This window comes from Pterocles gutturalis, unplaced genomic scaffold (genome assembly GCF_000699245.1).
Source record: "Pterocles gutturalis isolate BGI_N339 unplaced genomic scaffold, ASM69924v1 scaffold15839, whole genome shotgun sequence".
Taxonomy (NCBI): Eukaryota; Metazoa; Chordata; class Aves; order Pterocliformes; family Pteroclidae; genus Pterocles; species Pterocles gutturalis.
The window spans coordinates 25,227-48,763 of NW_010136003.1; the positions used below are offsets into that span (position 1 = coordinate 25,227).

Below are 23,537 nucleotides of genomic sequence, written 5' to 3' on the forward strand. Positions count from 1 at the left end.
TTTCTGGATAATTTTGTCTTTTTTTTTTTTTTTTTTTTTCTCTTCCCTAAGATATAATTGACCCAGCTATCCTGCGTCCTGGTAGACTGGACAAAACGCTATATGTGGGTTTGCCACCACCTGAAGATCGACTTGCTATTTTAAAGACCATCACCAAAGTGAGTGTTTGGAAATAAATCCTTATCTTGAAGCTTGATGGAATGGTTTAAGACAAAATAAATTTTACAGAGAACTGCAGGATTCTGTCTCATGAAACACGAGGTCATAAAAGTAAACCATCAACCACATCTGCTGTTAAATTGGCTCCGAGGCTGCAAGGGGTTGGTATATCTTGTAAGGCAAACCTGTTAAACCTAAAAACTGCTGCCTTATAGTCACCATTTGAACAGATTTAATTTAAAAATTCCTACCTGTGTGCTTAATGGGCCTAGAAGTAAGCTCTTGTGGGGGGGGGGTCCACACATTCACCAAAATGATGCATTAGTTCCAGCTGTATTTGCTCAATAGTAATTTTGACACTTAATTGTCTTTAGGATTTAAGGAAGCTTGTGTTGATAAAGGTTGTAGGTCAAAGTAAATGTGAAAATGTAAAATACCTGCCTTCATGGGTCCTCCTTGGGGTTAATGGCACATTCTGCCACTTCAGAAGTTTGGATTATAGAATCCTCTTTGAGTGCTTCTCTAACTATTTGGTAGTAACCAAGACCTTAAAGAAAGAGCATACAAAGCATTATGAATTACTCAGATATTTCCTACTTCTTCCAGTAGATCAGCACTTATTATTAACAACAGATGTCCTGTCAGATTTTTTTTTTTTTGACCTGCAAAGGACACCAAGTCTTCGGTATAGAGAAAAAATAGTGCTACGTTATGAAAAGTGTTGCAAAAAATATTTAGCAAATTTCTAAAGAAGATAATTCAGACTTTCGTAAGCATAAAGTTGTGGCATAGGCAATAGTTAATCCCACAAGAGAGTTCAGAAAGTGAGGACTCATTCAAGCATGTCCTTTCATGCCAAAATAGTTGTTCAATAGTCAGGCTCTCATTACAAATTCAGGATGTTGGACTTTATTTGTTCTATGCATTACTTTGTGAAAAAAAATAAGTATGCCCCCATTTGCTATTACCAGTAGATTAGCTTATTGTTTCTAAGTTTTATTAAAATATTTGAGTCAAAACTTTTGACAATTCTATTCTTGAAGATGGTTGAGAATTTGAGTGTAACATCCATTAATCACTTTTCAAACGTACTGTAAGGAATATTTTTTTTTTTTTACCAATTTATTTTTAAAAATAAAGTGTTCTTTAAAAATTGGGTTTACATGATTGTTCTGACAATACAAACAATGTTCTTCTGGAAGAAGTGGGTAGTAAAGGTCAGTCACTAGACTTTCTAAATGGAGTAGAAGGATTCTGGTGCAGAACGTACATGTGCTCTGTTTTTTAACATACAGGTGTTGAGCTTTGCTCTCCCTGACTTTTGGTGGAGAATCATTGGAGATTTGTAACTGTCTCAAATGCTTTCACTGTAATTGGTGGTGCAGGAAAACAGCGCAGCAAAGCTTGGTGCAAGACTTTGTGGGAGGGGAAGGTGGTATTAAAACTGATTTCTCTCACTCTCTCATACATTTCACTTTCTCACGCTCTCACAGCTACATACAGTCACCAAGATGCGTGCATCCAAGTGGCAGGGCCAGGATCATTTGTGTACAGCACCAAGGATAAGGAGCTCTGTGTTGAGTCCTCACTTCCTCTGGCTTCTTCTTGACTGGCCATTGTTAGAGAGAACTGTTTTCTAGATTCCCCTTACGAATCAAACAGTTCAGAATCGTGCTTACTTCAGCTGCTGTAAATCTTGGGCGAGGTTGCTGAAAAGTGTCTTCGCTCCTTCCTTCTGGGAATCTTTGTGGCTAGTCGATCTTCCTGTTGGGATAACACCAATAGGAGTGGCACATGTGATGTGGTAACCCTGTCATTATTCTGATACTGGGGCATGTTTGTGTTCTGCTGACAAACCATCTTTGCTATGGCCTTATCTGATTATGGGCCTTCTTGTGATATAAGCAATGCATTGCAGAGTGTTTACTAGCTTGGTTCCTGTGGATTCCGTCCTTGGTTATCAGGGCATGTTATTTTTGGAACGTCAGATACTGCCATACATATTTAATTCATACTAGTATTTTAATATTTTGGTTACAAATCTTTGTACTGAATGAGTTGTTAAGTCTTTAATGGTTTATTTTTCTTAGCTCTTAATTAAGAGGCTAGCAGAAATTAGATACCAACACTGAATGAGGCTTTTCCCTGTGTGTTTCCGTGTTCATTCCACAAAGAGGCTGATGCTGCTCTCACTTTACTACTTTGGCAGTCACCAGAGTTCTCATAAAGCTAGGCAAAGATTTGTATTTCTAGTGTTAAGAACAAGAAATAGGTTGTTATTTTATTTTAAAATGCGTAGGAGTTATCTGCAAGAAAAACATGGAATGGAGAATATAGACAAAGGAAGGTATGTTAAATTAATTGAAATACCTTATTTTTTATCAGACTTCATCCATGCATTCTAGGTAAGGAAATTTGAAAAATCCATGTACAGGAACACTTGCTTAAATATGTGCTCAGGGCTAGATAAAACAGAATGTTTGGTGCAGATGTCAGTGGCTTCTGAGTGATGGTATACATTCCCAGAAATCCCTGAGGAATACATGCACAGGATGTGGAAACTGAGAGCCCTTGCTGAGGGAAAACATGGATGCTTACAAAGGCAGCGTGAAGAGTAGAAAAAGGTGTTAAGGGGAGGAACAGGTAAAGGAAGACAGACAGCCTAGACATAGATTGAAGCTTTGTTGTGAAAGGCTTTTATTTCAGTTAACTTGTATGAATCAGTCATGTTCAAATTGCTTATTAATTATGAAAGAGAAGCATGTCTTCACATGTTCAAGTTACTAGTCAGCTTTGGTGCACGTACTGCTGAGCTTTTCTCCAGAGTAGACAGATCGTCCCACTCAAAAAAAATGCCCAAGGTGTGTTGCTACTCCGAGCAATAGGTAAAACATTTCTTGTTAGCAGAAAAGGTGTCTCTGAGGCTTGCAGTCTTGTACAACAATTAATGAAGTATCCCACATGAAATTGTATGAGGCTTCCTTGTTTCCAGGTTAAAGTCTCTCAAGAGGTTTCAAAATCAGGCTGTTGCTTTGTCATCTTGGTTTTGTTTTTCTCCCCTATCTATTTAACTGGTATTCTACCAAAGATTCATTCAAGATTGCTCCCTTTCTCTCCCTGATCCTTGATGATTCTACTGTCTGTTAAGTGTTCAAGGGTTTTAACTTGCCAGTTACTATAGATTTTATTTTTTTCTCTTGAAGGTATTGTAGGTATATGGTATATTAGTTCACCTGAAGAAGTCAGAAAAGAATTCCATTAATTTGTGCATTTCTGTCAAATGAGTTTCTGGCAGAAATATATCGATTGTATCAAAAAGTCTCCTTTCATGTCTAAACTCAGGTATTGTTTGATGCTATAGGCATCTAGAGTCTCTGTACTACCACGTTACTACTTTACTGTTGTCTAAGGGTACTAGGGAGATCTTCACGCTTACGATGTTTGAAAATTTTGTTAGTAAGTTTCAAATATGTCATTTTGTTAGAGAAAATCTAATCTGGGGGTGGGAAGTTACAATTTAGCGTTACTCATTATTTCATAACTAAGTGTTTTTAAGGCTGATTGTTGTTGGTTTGAGATTAGAAATGTTACTATTTGTGAATATTTCAGAGAAATCTCTCAGACCCCTATATGATTCCTGATTGATGAAACTCAATCACTTCAGGGATGCCATGTGTTAAAAAAAATTTTAAAAAATAATAATTTATTCTTTTTATTATCTCAACTCCTTTAGGATGGCACCCGGCCTCCACTAGACACTGATGTAAGCCTTGAAGAAATTGCTTACAGTCAACACTGTGATTGTTACACGTGAGTAGCTTCTTGTTTTGACTTGAATATTTAATGTGCAGTGCCAAAAGTCCTCTGATGCATGATAACGGGTGTAATGTTATTAGAAAGAGGATCTAAGAAGATCTCTTAACTTTCAGGGCTTATAAGCCTTTTCCCTTATGCTATTTTTCTTGCTTTCACTTGTGTTTTTTTCGAAGGAGTTGGTAGAAATATATAAATGCTAAAGTCTTTCATCTGCAGTAGTCCTCTTTGCATTGTAAATACAGATCAGTAGAGGCCACTTTTTCATCTTGGCTTTGCTTGGTTTTATTTTATAATTTGTGTATAATCTGAGGATAAAAGAGCCCTCTTTATACTGTAGACCCATCTAAAATGATGAAAGCAAATAAATGAAATAACCAGCTTGTTCCATCACCCAGTTGAAAGCAATGTGTTTGACAAAGTGATGAGGGTCTATTTCAATTTGTGCTTTGAGGATACCAAAGTGTGTTCTTTAGGAAAGCTTGATAGCCATTATCTGTCCGAATAATTTGCAGTTGCATTCTACAAAACTTCAGAAAGCTTTAATCTGTTAAATGATTCATTAATAGTTAATGATTTTCTGAAGTTCACAAAAGATAAAGTTTACGAGGTGTTTCTTGTCACAATATTGCTTTTGAATCTTAGAAATGGAGGCTATCACCAGTAATGATTTTTATTTCGTTATTGTTTCATACATGGGAAAGATGAGTACTTTTTCTTTCTCTGCCCCTTTCACTCACTGTTGGTTTGGGGTTTTTTTGATGTGTGTGTGATTTTGGTTTTTGGGGGGGTTTTAATTATGTTTGTGTTTTTGGGTTTTGTCTGCTGGTGGGGTTTTGTTTGTTTATGGGGTGGGTTTTTGTGGGGTTTTGTTTGTTTGTTTTGTTTTTATATACAGCAGTATTCGTAGCATCCCCAAATGAAGCATGGGGAGTTAATTGTGAAAACTTTCTTTGCTTCAGAGACTTGCACCAGTCTGAAGGCTTGTGAAAAGTTCAACATCTGGAAACTGGAAACAAATATTTAGAAAGACTGATTTGACTGTGTTTTGTGGATACCGTTATTTTAAGAGCATGTTAAATTAACTGTTGATCCAGCTTTGAGCAAGGCAACTCCCTGTTCTAATAATGGGTGGTTCCATTTGAATCTTTCATAAGACTTTTTCAATTTTTTATAATAATTTTTTTCAAAAAAAAATTACTGTGTTCTCACCAAGTGGCACAATATTAATCAATCCTTTGGCTTTTTCAAGGATTCTGGGTGGGGTTTTTGCCTCTTCTCTTGGTTCTCATTTATTTGATCTTAGTCTGAGGCTAAAATCTGGAGGACGTCACTCCATAATGAAGGTTGCAGCACTGAGTAGTCCTCAGACCTCTTTCCAATGTTCTTAAGATAAACCTTTATGACAGCACAACCAGCCTCGCTTTTCTATATGCCATCAGCAAAAGATGAGAGAAATTGATCCTAAAATAACCGGTTCTTTTTATATCTGTAGAGGCGCAGACCTTTCCGCTCTAGTGCGTGAGGCTTCAATTTGTGCCTTGAGACAGGAAATGGCCCTGCAGAATACTAACAGCAAGAAAGGTGAGAAAGCTTTACAAAAATCTTAACTGAACAGTGAGAAGATAAATGGAATGTAAAGTGTTTAAGGTAGTTCAAGACAAGCATAAAGACGTGCATGCTGTACATAAATGACTGATGTCTTCTGAGCCAAACAAAAATTAAGTCAGATTTGTTTCAAGAACACAAAAGCATTTTTGAAATAGATGTAGGGGGTGTACAGGAAAAAAATGGTTATGCTGGAGATTCAGCATAATTTTTTTTCCTAAAAGAATTGAACCTTTTAACTTTACAGAGAATTTTATGTTAAAAAAATAGTATAAACTGTCAATTTATATACATAACGGAATTGCCAAATTTCCAAATCACTGTCAAAGACTAATTATACTAATTTACTTGAGTACAGTTGTAACTGCACACACGCTCATCACGTATCCTTTGGCATGCAATCGTATTGTGTAACCGAATACATGCATCCAGTGGTAGTGGCACTGGTAAAATGTGAGTGCCATTTTTGATCTTAGGTGTTAGCTCATCAGTGGCTCTTGCCAGGAATTTAATGGGGAGCTATAAATTGTTTCAAGTACAACGTCTGCCCTTCCATCTCTCTCTGCACTTTTGTTTTCAGTTGTACTTTCCTGTTTTGTAAATCATTATTTTTTCTGTGCAGATAGCAAAATGTAATTGGAAACTGAAACTCATATAAAAAGTGTGTATCTAGATTTTTTTTCCAGCAGTGTCATTTGTTACTTTACCCCTAAGTGAAAAATGCAAAGCTAAGAAGGAATTGTGACTTCTCAGATGATGTCCTTAGAAAATATATTAGACTTTCATTGTGTCTCTGATTCTAAGAACCATGCAGGAATTTTAACAGCTCTGAATGATTCTTTTTGATCTAGCACATATCTGGTCTCATCTGGTTTTTAACAACAGTGGGTTAATGGAACAGAATGTTAATTTCTTGTTTTAAGTGAACTAGCATATTCAGTTGGGGGGGTGGGGAAGAAACAAACTATGAAAACCTTCACTGTTACATGACTTGGTTACCCATTTTGCTTGCTGTAGATGGAAAAAGCTCTTGACTCAAGATGGAAATTTCTGAATTTATCCTGTTTGTTTTTATAATTATCCAGAATACAGCAGGCTTGATCAAAGATGTTAATCACTTGAATTCAGTCTTCACATTTAGGATTGCAGCCTGATCACTTATTGTATGGACCTGTTGGCAGCCAGCAAGTCCATAGTGTATGCATAGCTTGATCTGCATGTTTGTAGCAGCTGCTTGTTTGGGATGTCGGTGGGTTTGGACTTCCAAGATGTCAGCCCTGGCTGGTATGATAGTGTGCAAGGTGATTTGAGACCTTTTCATTTTTATCTTCAAAAGAGGAGTGTATGCATGCAGACTGGAGAATTTCTTCCTTCAGTGTTACCACAGGACACCCACAACTGACCCAACAACCCCCAACACCCCCTCCTGTGCTCTGTACGTGACTGTAGAAGCGTGCTGTGTGTCCTCATCAGTCTGTACATTGGAATCCTGGCTGAGATCAACGCTTCTCCGCTCTAGTCTGTAGAAACTCTGTTGCAAGCTTCCCTGTTATACCTGATATTTTCCCTCTGGAATAAATTCAGGGATTTGGGGTTTTTTTTAACACTCAACAGTGAAGGAACTTTTTTATAGTGAAATGGAAAGATATCCTTTTTGTGATATTTCTCATAAGAATCTATAAATTCTGTTTCCAACTTCAGGACCCTAGGAGAGCTGCTCATATTAGTTACTACGGTCTGGGAATTGCCAGATATTGTAGTTTGTGTGGAGGAAGAGGGGGAAAATCCTAGCAAAGACTGGGTGGATTTTCAGTTTTATGAGGTCCCACTGGAGTTCATCATCATTGGCCCAGCATTTGACTGCCCAGGGAGAGTTCAGTATCATTTGCACAGAGTTTCCACTTCTGGCTCCTTTTTCCAAACCACTGGTGAAGATGCTGCATAAAACCAGTTTCAGCACTAATGCCAGAGTGGGACCCTACTGCTGCCTGTTTCCTATTCTGAAAAGTGAGCATTAGGCCTTATGCTCTATTTCATGACCTTTAATCAGCTTTCAGTCCACCAAAGGACTACAGTTCTTTGGAGTTTACCAGTCCTCTGGTGGCTGTAACAAGTCACAAGACATAGCCAGCAGTTCTGCCATTTCATAGACAAGTTTCTTCAGGACCTTTGGGTGAACACCATCTGGTGACTTTCTGTTAACATTCCAGCTGACCTATTTTAGTTTAATACTTCCTGTATATTTATTTCAAATAGATCTAGTTACAAAAAATGTATAAGGTATGAGAATCTCTTGACACTTTCAGCTGCAAAGACAAATGGAGAGAGTTCATTGACCTTTGAAATTATGACCTTTGAAACGATGACCTTCTCCCCGAGTGTCCCTTTTTGTATAATTTTTTTTTTAAAGATAGGCAATGACCCCACATCACCTGCATAGTCTGTAAAGCTGATCTTAAGCAAAGAGTCTACGCGACTTCTTGTTACAGCAGTGAAGAGTGAGTGTGGTTTAACAAGTGAGATTAATTTATTTTGTATCTTTGTGGTTGAATTTGAAAAGCAAGATCTGGTCCTTGTTGGATACTTTAAAATTAAGAGGAAAGGGAACCAGCTTTCACTCATCTATGTAAATAGGGAAAAAGCAATTTCATATTTGGTGTTTTAAATACCTAGTATTATTTTAAAATTATTATACCTGTTGATATACTTCATTATTTTAACTTATTAATTTATCAGTACAAATTGTTCTAAATAATAAAACATTCACACCTACTTATTCAGACTAAATGGTTTTGTCATCAGAAATCAAGGCAAGCTACGCAAATGCAAGTAGTCAAGGTACAGGTTACTGACAACTAAGTTCTCCACAGTATCAAGCATTGTGCCTGCTTTTATCGTGCAATAAACATGAAGTAGCCTAATTTACTTTCAATTAGAAGTAAACTACTTTTACCTACTGCTAGGTAAAGTATGCTTATACCTATCCATAGCTAATACTCTGACATTAGTGTCATAGACTGTTTCATCTTGACTTTTAATGATAACCATGGCCTTAATGATACAACTACCTTCCTAGTTGATTAATGCAGTTTTCTCCTTTCTCTTTCCTCCCTCCCTATGGTTGAGTCTATATAATGTTTCACAATTTGATTAAAAAGTGAGAGGCTTAAAAACAGAAGTGAAAAAAAAATAAATTCTCATACCTTAATTTTATTACTTTATGGAGTTTTGATGACTCAATCTTAAACTGATTTGTCTCCTGTGAAAGACCCAAGTTTAACTTTTTTTCTTACTATAAGTAATGTTTCTTTGGGGAAGTTAAGTTAAAAGTGCTGATTGTTTTGAATTTACATCTTCATTTATACTGGTATAACTTTATGTAGTAATTGGAATCTTGAATAAGAGCTTCAGAGAACTGAGATGAGAGAGCAGCAGGGTTCTATGTTTAGTTCAGTGAACTTCAGCCTTCATTTTTACTTTTAAAGCAAGTAATAATAATTGTAGACTATTTGGTCTTCTGTTTTATATCTTAAATAAGTTCTCATTTTTAATTCAATGCCTTCCATCTACTGTGTAGTCTTTTGCTATATCAACAAAAGATTTTTATTAAACTCAGACATCAAATATATTAAGGAGGAATCGTAACAGTTTTTTCATGTCAGCATATCCCATTTCACATTACAAAGATGTATGCCAAGGTTGTGGCAGCACATAGCTTTGGAAGCAAAAAGCATCCTAATGAAATACATTAAAAATGCACCAAATTGACTCTAAAGACATTTTTGTACCTCTATCATATCTGATACTTGTGCATAATGTTAGCATTGTAATCTATCTGTATAGTACTGGTATCTTGGGATTCTGAAGTCTAAATTAAACAAGGCACCTGCTCGTGAGAGCAGAGGAATCCATGATTTATTTGAGACGTGCTTACATTTTAGCATACTAAAAAAACCCGTCAAAGGCTGTGATTAGGAATAATTATTGTGGATAGCCACATTAAGGTCAAAAAGGCAGTTTGCATAAACTTAAACACAGAGGGTTGTAAAAGTGAAATCTTTCATCACTTCTGTGGGATGCCGGGCAAGGCAACTATATGAAGTCAGTTATTTAGGAACTGAGCATCCTGTGGTACCATTGGAATAACAACAAAATCTTTTCTAGGTACGTACTAACTAACACTCTGTGGGGAAGCTTAATATTAAATATGAATAGAAAATAAAGCCCAGAACTGGAAGCAGCAGGATTTGAGGCAATTCCAGAAGGGCTAAGGGCCTTGAATCCTAACTGGATTTAATGTAAGCTGCAGTTAACTCAGCATCTTTGAGAATGGAATTCTCAATCGGTAGGTGGAAACACTAATACCTAAAATAACTTTCTGAAGCAAGTAAGTATTCTTTGGTTTAAGGTGCAAGGGACAGAGGGATTAAAACCTTGCCTAAGATCATAGACAGGAGGCTACATAAAATATTCAGGTGTTCATAACACTACTGAATTAGATCTCATCCAGCTGACTAGCACATGCAGTTGGTTAGGTTTCATGAATGCTGCCTTGAAATACATATGGCAATTACTTGATTGTCACTTGCCTGCAATTTTAGTAATTAATTATGTGTTGTTCTTTAAGGAGAAATCAAGATTTCCCATAAACACTTTGAAGAAGCTTTTAGGAAAGTGAAATCTTCAGTATCAAAAAAGGTAAGATAAGCTTCAAGTATGTAAGACTGATTACTCCCCTGGAAGGGATACTGTCTTTATGCTGGAGACTGGTGGGAATAGTTAAGTTTGTGGTACACTTGTATGTATTTCAAATAACTGACACTACTTGTTTCTGCATTGAACAAACCTGATGGTTTTGGCAAGTTCAGAAATCAAAGTCTCCCTTTTCAGCTGCAGATGATACAGGCAGATGCATTACTGTGCTGTCAATGTTATCTTTTACTATGGCACCTTGGACTTCTCATTGACATTCACAGATTAGTTATTGACCTGGCCCTAACCTCTTATGTCTGTGGAATTTTCAGTTAAAAGCCAAGGACTTTAGAGGGCAGCATATGTTCCCACCACCTTTTTTCCTCCCTAGATGGATGTGACACCCAAAGATGTTCAACCATTTCTGTTAATGTGCAAAATACAACATTTTGAGATAGGACATAAATCACACTTTATCATCTTAGTTATTTCTTATCAGTCTTTTCATTATTTGCATTTGTCAAGGAAGTTTGTTTTAAAGGTTTCCTTATGACCTGTTCTTAATGACTGAAAGGAAAGCTGTTCAATCATCTTAATTACTATAATTGAGAAGTTAATATATAAAGGAATTGTTATTGCTGCAGAGCTTTGTGTAGAGGTCTCTATGTGTTGCCAAGAACTTACTTCAGCCAGAATATATTAATATATTTACTTTGAACACCAGCCAGAGAGAAGTTAACTATTTCCTTTAGTTATTATTGCACACTGATGTGACCTTTTCTAAAACTTAAAAGTGATCTTTGTCTCCAAGACCCTTTAAAGATGGTGTTGGTTGTTGGTTTCTTCCCCTTTGCTAATCACTAAGCAAACAGTTCAGAAGTGACAGCCACCAAAACTTAAAACAAGTCCTCTAACATAGTAATCACTGTTAAGTATTAGGACATACTCCTCCTAGTTCTTAGAAGTTAACCAGAAATGTCATTCTGCATCTCAAAGGCAGCTTAAATATCTTGTCTCATTACTCTGTATTTCAGTTACATCCATTTGAAGAACTTTCAGTTAGGTATTTTGAAATATCTTTTGCAGTACAAGATACTCATTTCCAGATGCTGCTTCCTATCTGCTGGACAAATTCCAATCTGACAAAAACTCAACACATTTCTGAGTTCAGTTAACTTGCTTTTGGTTTAATTGGTTGACACGAGACAAACCAAAATAAGTTCTTCAAGCTAGGGAGAGAAGTCACCTTCTGAAGCCAGTTATTTCAGTGGAAGTTAACATATCTAAGTATTCGTTTCTTCAAAACTGTCATTTTGAGCAACTAGGGAGGATTAAGGAATAATTAAAGCTAAGTAAGTTAGACTAGCAAAAGAAGATCTTGTCTGTTCATTTTGGGAGAAGTAGATGGGGGTGTCAGTTCAGCAGCTCCCCTGGCAAAGAGGGCAGTGTCTTAGTGAAGCTGTGATCTGAACGGAGCATAGCAATATTAAGTATTATTAAGTATATTAATTTGTTAATTGCATAGCATTGGTGACTATCACTGGAGAACCTTATTTATGAGTCAGGGTAGGGCTTTTTTTGCCTTACAGAGTTTTTTGTTTGTAAATGTTTTTAAATACAGCTAATAGCTCATACAGTTGGTTTGTTTCATGTTCTTGTAAAATAATATATATAATGTCACTTTTAAACATTGCATGATTTTTTTTACTGTTGTCTGAAGTCTTTTTTTCCTCTTATCTTGGCACTGCTAGGATCAAATCATGTACGAAGAACTGCGTCAGTCACTGTGCAGGTGATACATTTGGACAATTCCCAAAAGAGACGTAGTCTACATTGATGGAGAGTTTTGCAATACCTGTGCCAGATTTGAAGAGACAGGTTGGAAAAAAAGCTATACTACATCCCTCTCAACTTTTTAAACTGTATCTGAAACAAGGTCATCGTAACCTACTGCTCTAAACCATCCTTAATTTAACTATTTCCAGAATAAAATAATACACGCTTCCTGCTTATCACCATTTACATTTTAAAAAACAAATACTTTTAGTGCTAAGGAGCTATGCTGTTCAGATATAATATTTGGTGCCCGTAATCAGAAATCCCTCAGAGGCAGAATCACTAACCCTTCATAGTGTTTACACTGCTCAAATAGCTGTTTTCAACCATAAATGAAAATATCCGTTTTCAAGAACAAGGACTCCGGAAGAAGCACCGGGAGAACAGAGCTGTGAAAGTAGTCTGGGAAAGGGCTGCACTGTATGTTGTCACACCATTAGTCATGCCTTTCCCAAAGACAGTGACACATAATGATTGTGCCAGCACAGGTTCTCAGAGCTTCTAACAGCTCCCCTTCCCCCTCCCAGAAGAAGCTAGCCAGAGATTATTATCTAGGAGAGAGTAAAGTTTGGAAATCTGCGAAGCGCTACGATATTACAATTTAACAGCCACCTAAGAAACATTAGAAACATGAGGAGTTACCTAACAAGCTGGTTCTTAATTTTTATCAGACAAATGTGCAACAACAACAAAGTGTATTACAGGTTTGAATATCTTAGCTCAAGTGTTTTGATATCCTCTGGAGGAAGTAAATGTTACCGTTTTAAGGAACAGGCCAAGAGCATCAAGCTTGTTTCTTTGTAAGTACAAGAAATTCCACCCTGGAAAGAGGATTGTAACTTTTCAGCACCAGCAAACTGGGAAGTATTAAGATGAAACACTGAAATTTGACAGATACTGAGCAACTAATTTCTGAAACCTACAAGCCCTCATCAATTTTTTGCCACTGTGATGATTCTACAGAGTTCTTCAATCATTAATTTCCGTTCCTATCTTTCATCAGTCTTATTCTTCCTAAAAATACTGCAACCAGCAGTCAAGGATCAGAACAGGAAACGGATGATTTCTCCTAAAAGACTTTCCATGAAATTGGCTAAGTTTGATATGACCAAACTTTAAATAATTTTTCAAGTCATTAAATTACTATAAAAACAGTATAGTTTTTGTAAGCAACATTTATTTTGTAAGCATACGCCCTACTTACTTTAACATTTGAGAGGGAGGATGTGACCCTGAATAAGATGATCTAACTTGAAGACTGACCTTGCCTTGAGAGGGAACAGCACCTTATAACTTAGATTCTTCTCTGAATTGCCATCTGATAAAAGATGTTGCACATTTTTCCCAAAGGTAAATGTGGAAGGCTATTACAAATAACTAATCACCACAGACTTATTTTAAAAATACTAACACTCATGGCAGCTTGTACTTAATACTGCAATTTCTTTTGCACCACATGGTATGATATTCCCTCCCTCTTCTAGGGAAGCCTGAGACTCAGTGACTCAAGTTGTGGCCCGTATGACTAACAAATGAAGTCCCTGCATACAAAGCAGAACATTTATGTGTCTGCTTGTAATTGTTAATGAGGTGTGGAGCTCTAGGAATTACTGTGATTCCCAGAAATTCAGGACGAAGGACCATCATTTTATCTCAGAGTAGTTTCATTTCTGGATGTTCATTACTGTGAGGCAGTGCAATTAGTACTTATCAGTTAAGTGACTAATTTCAATGTGAAATCATAACTAGGCAGCATGGACAGAGCTACACAAGAATCACCTACGTTACATAAACTTTTTCCTGTTTTAGCTCTACAACTTTAGAGTTTGGGATTTTTTACCACTTTTTTTAAATAAAAGGCTTTTGCTTTATAGGAAGATACAGCTGCGTCAAAGCAAGCTGTGAACCCTTTCACTACACTAACACAATTCACTTGAGCATTTAAGAGTTGACCAACAAAAAAAGAATCAAGCAGGAGCCCCATGAAAACAGTATATACTACCTCAAATATCAATTTTTAAACTGTCAGCCTTTTTACCTTTAGATATAATTCTAAAGGCTGTCACTGTTTTCCACCTACCTCTGACACACATGGGTTTCAAAACAAATAAACTGTATAAAAACTTGATCAGAAATTAAAAAAGGGCTCCTAACTGTGACATAACTTCAGTGATACAACTTAGAAATATTTGTCATCTGCTCTTGGGAAAAAGATGTAGCAAGCAAGCCACTCTTTTTGAAAATAACCACATGAATTATTTCTCCTTTATTGATATGGAGAGGAAAATCCTGCTACCATACTTAAGGATAGCTGCAGTTGATGAGCTTAGGAACAAGTCAAGTCCTCAAGTCCTGGAATATTCACCTAACAATTTTTTCCTTTCCTGTTATGGTGGTATTATTCCTGTGTATATATGGAGCAAGAAAGCAAGGTAGGACTTGTGAGACTAAGAAGGAAATACTATTTTCAAGTAGTAGCAATAACAGTATTACTATTTAAGTAGTAGTAACAATATAGTCTTGTCAAGAGTACTAACAAAACATATGTTTAATATACAAAGTGTCCATGATCATTCTCCTTAATGTGATAGTACAAGAGGAAGTGGGGTGCAGGGGGGTTTGAATTTACAAGAAAATCTGACCGTTAAGTTGAAAGGCAGAAAAAGCCAGATCAGTCAAGTGCCCATATCCTGTTTGCTTACGTTGTCTAGGCTACATGTGTCAAGGAGCAGACAAGGGTACACAACTGAACTCTGAACTCTGTCCACACAGGACGGTACATGCTGCACCCACAGTACTACTGTTTCTTGTGGGAAATTCTGCTTAGGCTACAGTACTTACCACCTAAAAAAACTTGATAAGAGATAAAATGCAAGATCCCTTGTATATAGAAAATGGGAATCGCTTTAAGGAACAAGCCTTCTCATGCAATAAAGAGACCAGTACTTTGTTCTGCACATGCAGCTACAGCTCCTAGCAGACATGCCTAGAGGAGGTTTTCCCTCTAGTCATCTTGTTTCTGTTGGGACAAGATCAATAGATTGTTCATTGTGCCATTCTTCTCTCTTTTCCTGAGGCTAGACACATATCTAAATCATAATAATGATTCTGTGCCAGAGCATATTAGATGCTAACTTAAGCATAGATAGGGGGCAGAGACAGTACAGGAAACTGTCAGCAGAAAAAAAAAAAAAAGCACAAGCTGCCTTCATTCTTGGCACAGTAGGAAACTTTTTCAACACTTTTGTCCTCACTAAAGACTTGTATACCACTGCAGGCTTGACTGTTAAATAGAGGATTTGATAAAGAGATAAGTGTACACAGAGTTGCAGGTTGCTGTACTCAAGGCATATCTACATGACTTAGACACACCTATTTGTCAGATTGTTTTCCTAGGACCTCAGAGAACAATCTTGGCAGACCCAGAAGTAAGTGGCTGCTGTGCTTTGCAATGTGCAAGCTAAAACAGCAGAACCTGCTATGCCTTAAGTCTTTTCAGACTCTCTAAAATTGCAGAGGAATACATTTTACAAAAGCTCTGTCTTAGACCACTTACTATGCAAGATCACTACCTGAAAGTGACTTTCCTCCTGTTTGTCCAACAGGATTAGTGTGTCAGCCCTCAATCTATAGCACTGCCATTTTTAAACAGCATAGGACCACATTATTGGTTGTTGAACCACATCATTAAATAAGGAATTAACAGCTTTAATTTCTACTGTGGCATGCCACTTCATCTGATACAAGCTTAAATGCCAAGGAGGCGGAGGTGAACCACTGAGGTCATTATGTAAGTGTCTGCTTACCTAGAACTGATCCATTTCTCAATGGCTGTAGACTTGCAAATATGTTACGTGCTTGCTGTGTACATTTAAAGACTTAACCAGAGAGATTTTGAGAGAGAGAACCAAAAGTCTTTACTTTTCAACAGACCTCTGGTTCCAGGTAGGAAGTCTTGCCCTAGATCAGAAAGTATGGAGCTCTGTAGCCAGAAAGATGCACCCATTTAACATGTTAATTAGCCACTGTTGTGGAGCAGACAGGTTCAACAGCAAAACAAGCATGCCAAAGGCAAGAGTTGTTTTGAAATATGAATATACCCACACCTGTCCTGTAGGAAAACTCATGCCTAGTACAGTCAGAATCCAGGATGCATTACTTATTATTTGAAGCTGCTTAAGTGGAATAAGGGGGCAGTTAAAAGCCATGCAAGGCAGTTTATTCTGAAAGCTGTAAGTTACTCTGGAAGCCCTAAAGGGGATTCAGAGCTCTGCACAATTTAAGTGGAGCTAAAATACTGGGATGACATGTTGACATGACTTGGGGTCAGCTGTGTTTTGACAGTTAAACTCATGGGTAATTTCACATAAAGGAGATGTTTAGTAAGATGCTTTAGTTACACTGAAAGGAACAAACCCTAACAAGCATGTAGAAGGGACAAAGTTAACTCATTCCATCTGAACAGATTTATTAAAGAAATTAGGCTGTCAGGGTTTTAACGCTCCTTAGTTTTTAGGTTGTTCTTCACAGGTTAGTGAAAGCTCCCTCCAACTTTCAGGTATTTTAAAAAATTATACTAACTTGTTTCTGACATATTTTAATAGCATTACTGAAAACTTAAATTCCTTAAAAACAACTCTATTGTTCATATGTATTTTTTTTAAATGAATGTTCATTTCTTTTACATACCATTGGACTCAACCACATTATGACTAGAGAAAACTAGTTAATCATTTAGAATGTATCAAACACAAGTCAAGTAGTCCATCTGGTCTTAATTCCTTTTACCAGTGGTTCAGAAATGCTTCTAACTCTGTTTTAGGGATAAAACTACACTGTAATATGGGTGAATTTTCAGATTATCTGCTTCTGGCAAAATCTCTACTGCTGACGTTAGATGCCAAGGCCTCTTGTGTATTACACAGGAATGACATGCCTAAGAATAGTAGTTACCAGTACTCACAGCAATCAGACCATGGTTTAGATCCAAACACAAGTCTCACTGTCTCAGATTAACCTAGTCCAGTAAGTGTTCTCCAGTGTTCTTGCTTTCAGAATGATTATGGCAAGCACAGATATCTCCCTCAAAACTACCACTGTTCTCTTAAAGTGAAAATGGGATATTTATAATCAGAGTTGGAAGGGAAGATCATAGTCAGGACACCTTAAAGCAACACTTGCAATTTTAAACGGAAGAAATGGCAACTTCAGTCCTGTTTAAAAGCAGGAATTCACACATTGCCCATTGGGATGACAGCAAGGGGCATCAGTGATTCTGTCAAATAGGTAACGAAGCCAAACTATGAAAGTTAAACTCAGCTCTCAGTTATCCTAGGAATACTTAAGATAATCAGTTTCTCAACTTTAGCTTTTAGCTGTAGAACTTTAGAGACACTTCACATCCTTCATTCAGCTACAGCAAGCCATCACCACAGCGATTTAATTCCACCACTCATTTCTTAAATTGAAAAACAATCATGCAAAAGTGGCCTAAGAAGAAACTGTTTTGCAACTTAGGCGTATTCAAGTCTTTCAGCTGAAGTCAGTTTTCTTCCCAGTAGAAAGGCAAGGCAGCGATTCTTTACAGTTCACCTATACCACCGCTCAACAGAAGAGGTCTTTAACAATACCAGATTTCTCTAAAGCTTAAGTCCTTCAGCATTAAGCATTAAAATTCACCCAATGTTACTTTAATCTTTGCTTTTTAATTACATGTAAAAATACCTGCTAAAGTGTATTTTGACATTACGCTATACCCTGAGCAATATGCTGGCTAGCTAGCATGTGATTGGCATCATAGTGAAGTCACGTTGTAAGTGGTTGGTGTGCTTTCATACCATTTCTCTTACTTAACCACAGATAAGGGCCCATGCTTAAAAAACAAAACACATTAAGAACAGAACTGCAATCAAGTGAGGGTTAAGATGTACCAACACATTCTTCTCAGGCACTCAGCTTCTTCCACAAAAAACACACCACACCCCAAAAGCCCACAAAATGCAGGAGCTGGAGGCATCTAAAAATTAAGTTACAACAAACCAGTGTTGACAGTAGCTGAGGCGTCTACCTTAAGCAGATTCCCTCTTTCACATAAGTGAAGAACATACCACAGGATCACCATTTGAGATTTAATGGTGATTTGTAAGCATCTTTGACAGCTTAAAGCCCTCATCCATGCATTAGATGATAGAAGGCAAATATACTGTGCTGAGGTATGTAGAGATTCATTCTTCAGGGTTCAGCAAGTCTATCCATTCTCTGTTCCCAATTTAAAAACTTCTTAAGGAGGAAGGCTGGCTATCACCACCTGTGCTCTCACCACATTTTAATATGAAAGACAGACAAGTGTTTATGTAGGGCACTGTTGGTTTAGAAAAAAATTATCAAGATCATTTTAGCAACACCCTTCTTGTACACAAATTACTAATATACTTAATAGGTAGAGTTGTCAGGGGCTGTAGTTAGCCTTGTTCACCAGAACAGTGTCTGCTTCAGTTTGTTCAGTTTTCCACACAAGCCAAATTTCCAAATGAGTATAAATATTAGAGTTAGCATTTAAAACCACGGTAACAGCAGAACCAACTAGGACAAGACTGATCATTTTTCTTTGCAGATCAGGAAAAAAAACAAACTAACAAGCTTTTTTCAAATATGAAAACACTATAATCCATTATATTAAGTTACCTTGCAGCTTACACAATACAATTTAAATGCTAGCTGCTCAAGCTAGCTAACACAAGCACCTTAGGCAGCATGTGGGGACCTACAACATTAGCAATTTCCTGCCTTATTACAAGAAGTCACACAAGCCATCTCAAATATGCCAATTTCATTATAACAGATTGATCCTTTAAGGTACTTTCAGTAGAAAAGGTAGAACTTTAAAGCAATGTTTCAAATGACATGGTATGTAATTAAACAAAAGCACACTTAACATTTCAGTGCAAATTCAGTTCTTCCACCCACAAGTTAGGAAACAGGTTCAACAGAAGGTTTAAGTTCAGAAATCATTTAGTTTAGAAGTAGTAGGTAAGTACAGCATTTTAACACTACAGTTGTCTAAACAGCATTATGTGGGCAGTATACTACATTGAGAACTTTTGAAATATTAACAGATATTTTATATAGACTTAACACCTACCAAAGTAAATTCTGTAACAAAGTGGTTTAGCATTATGCATATAACACTGATCCTTGGGCAAACACGTTAAACCAATAAATCTTGAGGACTGCAAGGAATGTTATAGCTGGTAGGAATCTGCTACAAAATCCTGAAGGATGCTGTAGATCTTAATTCAGGACACTGGTGAGCATCTTTAGCAAGAGACCTTATACCAGCCACTTTAAAGCAAGCAGACATTTCAAAGTTTTTTAGTTGCCGGAAGTTTAATCTTGTTTCACTTCACCCTTTAAATGCCTTTTCATACGTGAATATGGGCTGATTGTGTCATCCATCACGAAGTCATACAGTACTTTTATCCATGAGTTATATTGTGGCAGGTTGTCATAGTATTCAGCTGCTATTTTCTTCACCTGAAGAAGAGATATGAGGTTTACTATTTATATTAGCACCAATCATGACAACTTTACAATCCTCTATGTGTAACAATGTAGCACACTAGATGTTTCATTTTAGACATTAGATTCTACAGGAAAGGCTACTAGTGCCACAATGCAAAAGTTTCTTGGAAGGAAAAATGAACTCCCTGGTTGTTAAGTAAACCTCATGTGAAACTTTTACATGGAAGCTAACCAGAACAAACTGCAAACACTCTGAAGTCTGTTCACTGTGCTACCCACAGAACGATGTAGTTCACAAAAGCGAGCAGTTTTCTTGCTAGTGGAAGTGGGTGAGTCACTTCAGTGCTGACTCATAGGTATACAATATCACTAAAAAGGATGTTGTCAGTTCTAGGAAGAGATGTTTAACACAGCTATTTTTACATGTAGTTTCAAAACTCAGCACTCAGAAGAAAAAATATCTTATTTCTGAGGAACGTCTTGTTTCTGAAGACAGATGTTAAAGAATGACTATAAACTGCTTCCAAAGACTTTATTCTAAGATGTACATGCTGACTAGACCACTGTTCTAAACTAAAAAAGATAGAGTTTCAGTTAGCTATCCTTACTGATATTTAAGACGAGCCACCTAAAGCCTTAAAAACCTGAACAAAACAAAACAGACCATCCACTAAATTCCATAGCTTTAGACAAAAGAAAAATACTAATCTGTATAAGCAACAAACAAACACAAGATATTTGCATGCCTGGTTTGGAGCAGAAGATCATTTTGATCTGTCATCACACCTACAGAGCAGCATATCTAGCCAGTATACTTTCATTCAACAGTAATTATTCTCAGTTCACCAGCTGGAATCAAGTGTTCAGTACTTCAGTGATCTTAAGCACACAGCATAGCACAGTCCAATCAAACTACACTGTTCTAAAAGGAGGCTTTGTTTTCTTATCAGAGGTGTGGATTAAGAGTCCCAGTAGCAGAGCTAGGTATTTACCTTTGCAATTAAATACTCGTAAAAAAAAATTCCCTATTTGCAACTCAAATACTGCTACAAACAGTGACATGCTGGTTTGTCAGCACAGATCTAGGTATCAAAGGTGAGTTAAAGCAACTTTAGCTGTATTTGAAATATTAAATCTATGAATAAAAAAATCATTAAAAAACTAAGACAAAGTTTCAACAAACCAATTACAGAATTTAACTGCTCTGCTAAAGAAATGCTGTAGTAATTATTTCATCTACAGTTCCACCACTGAAAACAAAAATAACGATAAAATTTAGACTCCAAAGGCACAAGCTTACAAGGGGTTACTATTACCAAGTGCAATAAAAAAACTACAAGACCAACATCACAGCTGCTGTCAAATTGCAAATTTAGTGTCTGATAAAAAACACTTCTCACTGAAGATGAGTTTTAGGTATGACCCTGGAAGCCTGTGTTCCCATGCTCCAACTGGGAAACCCATATACAATGACAATTAAGCTCCTGCTAAAAGGAAATCAGCGAAGACTGAAGTGGGGAGAAACCAGTTTGAAAATTCACATCTGATACTGATGCAGATGTTACAGGTCTAAGTCTTAGCTTTGAAGCTGTCAGGGCTTAACCCTACCCAGCAACTAAGCAGCACACTGCCACTCACTCAGTCACCCCCCCCCAGGTTGGGATGTGGGAGAGAATCAGAAGAGTAAAAGTGAGAAAACTTGTGTGTTGAGATAAAGACAGTTTCATAGGTAAAGCAAAAGCCACGCACACAAGCAACACAATTAATTCACTACTTCCCATGGGCAGGCAGGTGTTCAGCCATCTCCAGCAGAGCAGGGCTCCATCACACATAACAGTTACTTGGGAAGACAAGCACCATAACTCCAAATATTCCCCCCCACACACACATTTCCTTCCTCTTCCCCTGGGTTCATATGCTGACCATGACATCATATGGTATGGAATATCCCTTTGGCCAGTTGGGGTCAACTGTCCTGGCTGTGTTCCCCCTCCCAGCTTCCTGTGGAGAAGCTGGGAAGGCAAGGGGCCATATGAGAAGCCAATGTGCAGCTGATACTTACTTAGGGTTCAAAGGTTCTCATTAGACTAAACCGAGCTGCTCCAAAACAGAAAGCTGTTAAACATTTGTCAACAGTACAACAAACATTAGCAGTACCTCAAACGGTCTCTTTTCCACAGCAGAGGATGTCAGTGATAAGACACTGAAGGATAAGCTTGCATTACAATATTGTCCTTAAGATTTCAAAGACAAGCACTGACAAGTCTCTGAAGGCATCTCCAACTTCTTAACTAGTTTTCTGCATACTTACAAACGAAAGACTACAGAAGTCTGGTTGTAATTACAGAAAACTAAAGTAAGTGCAAAACCTGAGTTTCCTCCCCTCTCCTTTTATGGAAGAGGCTTGAGCAGCCAGCACACTGAAGCTTGTTCAGGATACCACTAAAACAGTGAATAATTACCCCCATCATCACTCAGCTTAGAAATTGTTCTGGTTTTTGCTTGGTATGGGTTTTTGTTGGTGATTTTTTTGATCTCCCAACTTCCATTCTTCTAACTATCAGCATTCTACCTGATTTTCAAGTTAAAGTAGGGCTTATTTTAAGAAAAATTAATAGCCTTGGAAGAAAACTTACCAGTGGGAGGTTTTTGCCAGGAATATTGGGGAAGTCATGATGTTCATTGTGATAGCCAACATTAAAAGTGAGCATATTAAGTGGCCCATAGTAGGAATAAGTCTCATATCCTTTTAAAAACATGTAATGTTCAGCTATGAAGTGTCCCGAAATCGGATGCAACCCAAGTCCAAGTACTGAACCAGCAAGCATGTAAAAAGTGGATTTGACTCCCCAGAAATAATATATCACAACATCAAAGGAAAGCTGAGCCAACAAATTGATTATTTCAAGTCGAGTAATGGGTTTGGGATTGATGCAGAGAGGTCTAATTGCATAGAAAAAAGGCTGAAGAACAATCCATATGAACTTCCTAAAAGGGGTGCAGAAAAACCAGCCTTCAAAGTTGGTAGGAATGTCCACATCAATTCCGTCGCCTCCTAAGTAACGATGATGATCCATGTGGTATCTCTTGAAGGATATGGAGTATGGGAGACCAAGAGGGAGGTTAGCAAATATTCCAAACCATCGATTCCACATTGCTTTCTTGTTCCCAAAGGCACTATTGTGAGAGATCTCATGAATAGCCAGGGTCATGGAGTGGCTAATACAGCTTCCAAAAACATATGCCCAGAAGATCACCCATTTCCAGTCCAAGTCTTTAACTAGATAAAATGCAGTCAACTGCGCCAGAACCATCAGCACAACCACCCAGATCAAGTTGTAGTCTGGCTTCATCAACGCTTTTATCTCTGGATGTTTAGCTAGATGGGAAAGAATTAAATAAAAAAGGAATTATTTAGAAGCTCTCCTCACTGCCAGCTATCCCAATTAGATTACAAAAGCAGATACAGTCATATAGTCATTTCTTCCCTTCCTCCCAATTAGGATTGGTCTGCAAAGGTAATGGAAACACAGCACCCTTCCACTTGTGACATTTATTGCTCTAATGAATCCTTCAGAATTACATCATTTTAGCATTTTTCTGTTGCTCAGCACCTAGACAGGTATATGGCAAGCACCAGCACCACCTCCACCCTACCCAGAAAGAAAACGGCCTTGAACCGACAACCCACCAGTAACTCAGATGGGCTTAAATAACCCCAGGTCTCATTTAGACGTTTTACTTGAAACGCGGTTATTCGCCACCAATAAGGTGTGCCGCAGGGACCCTACGCATGCCATATGATCTATTTATAACGACCAGCAGACATCTTCTCCATTATTCGCCTCGCTTCCCGCCCGCACCGAGGGCCCTGCGGAAGCGGGCAGGGAGCGCCCCGCAGCCCCCTC

The 23,537-nt window shown here is 37.5% G+C and overlaps 2 protein-coding genes across 2 annotated transcripts in view; one reads left to right on the forward strand and one right to left on the reverse strand.

The window, feature by feature from the left end:
• NVL (nuclear VCP-like) overlaps positions 1 to 5,582 on the forward strand; it is a 29,393-nt gene extending 23,811 nt beyond the window's left edge. The window contains exons 18-20 of the mRNA XM_010082140.1: positions 52 to 158; positions 3,893 to 3,969; positions 5,468 to 5,582. Coding sequence (XP_010080442.1) covers positions 52 to 158; positions 3,893 to 3,969; positions 5,468 to 5,582 — 299 coding nt within the window. The remainder of the gene's footprint in view (positions 1 to 51; positions 159 to 3,892; positions 3,970 to 5,467) is intronic.
• Positions 5,583 to 19,040: 13,458 nt separating this feature from the next.
• DEGS1 (delta(4)-desaturase, sphingolipid 1) lies at positions 19,041 to 23,006 on the reverse strand. Its single transcript, XM_010082141.1, has 2 exons — positions 22,266 to 23,006; positions 19,041 to 19,641 (listed from the first exon to the last, which is right to left on the reverse strand). The coding sequence occupies exons 1-2, from the start codon at positions 22,980 to 22,982 to the stop codon at positions 19,495 to 19,497; spliced, it is 864 nt and encodes a 287-aa protein (XP_010080443.1). The 5' UTR covers positions 22,983 to 23,006; the 3' UTR covers positions 19,041 to 19,494.
• Positions 23,007 to 23,537: the final 531 nt, after the last annotated feature.

Excerpts from the sequence above, each read along its gene's own strand:
- DEGS1 (XM_010082141.1), bottom strand. The coding sequence starts at position 22,982 with ATGAAGCCAGACTACAACTTGATCTGGGTGGTTGTGCTGATGGTTCTG. Across the intron at positions 19,642-22,265 it reads CTGGCAAAAACCTCCCACTG|GTGAAGAAAATAGCAGCTGA; the intron begins GTAAGTTTTCTT and ends TCTCTTCTTCAG.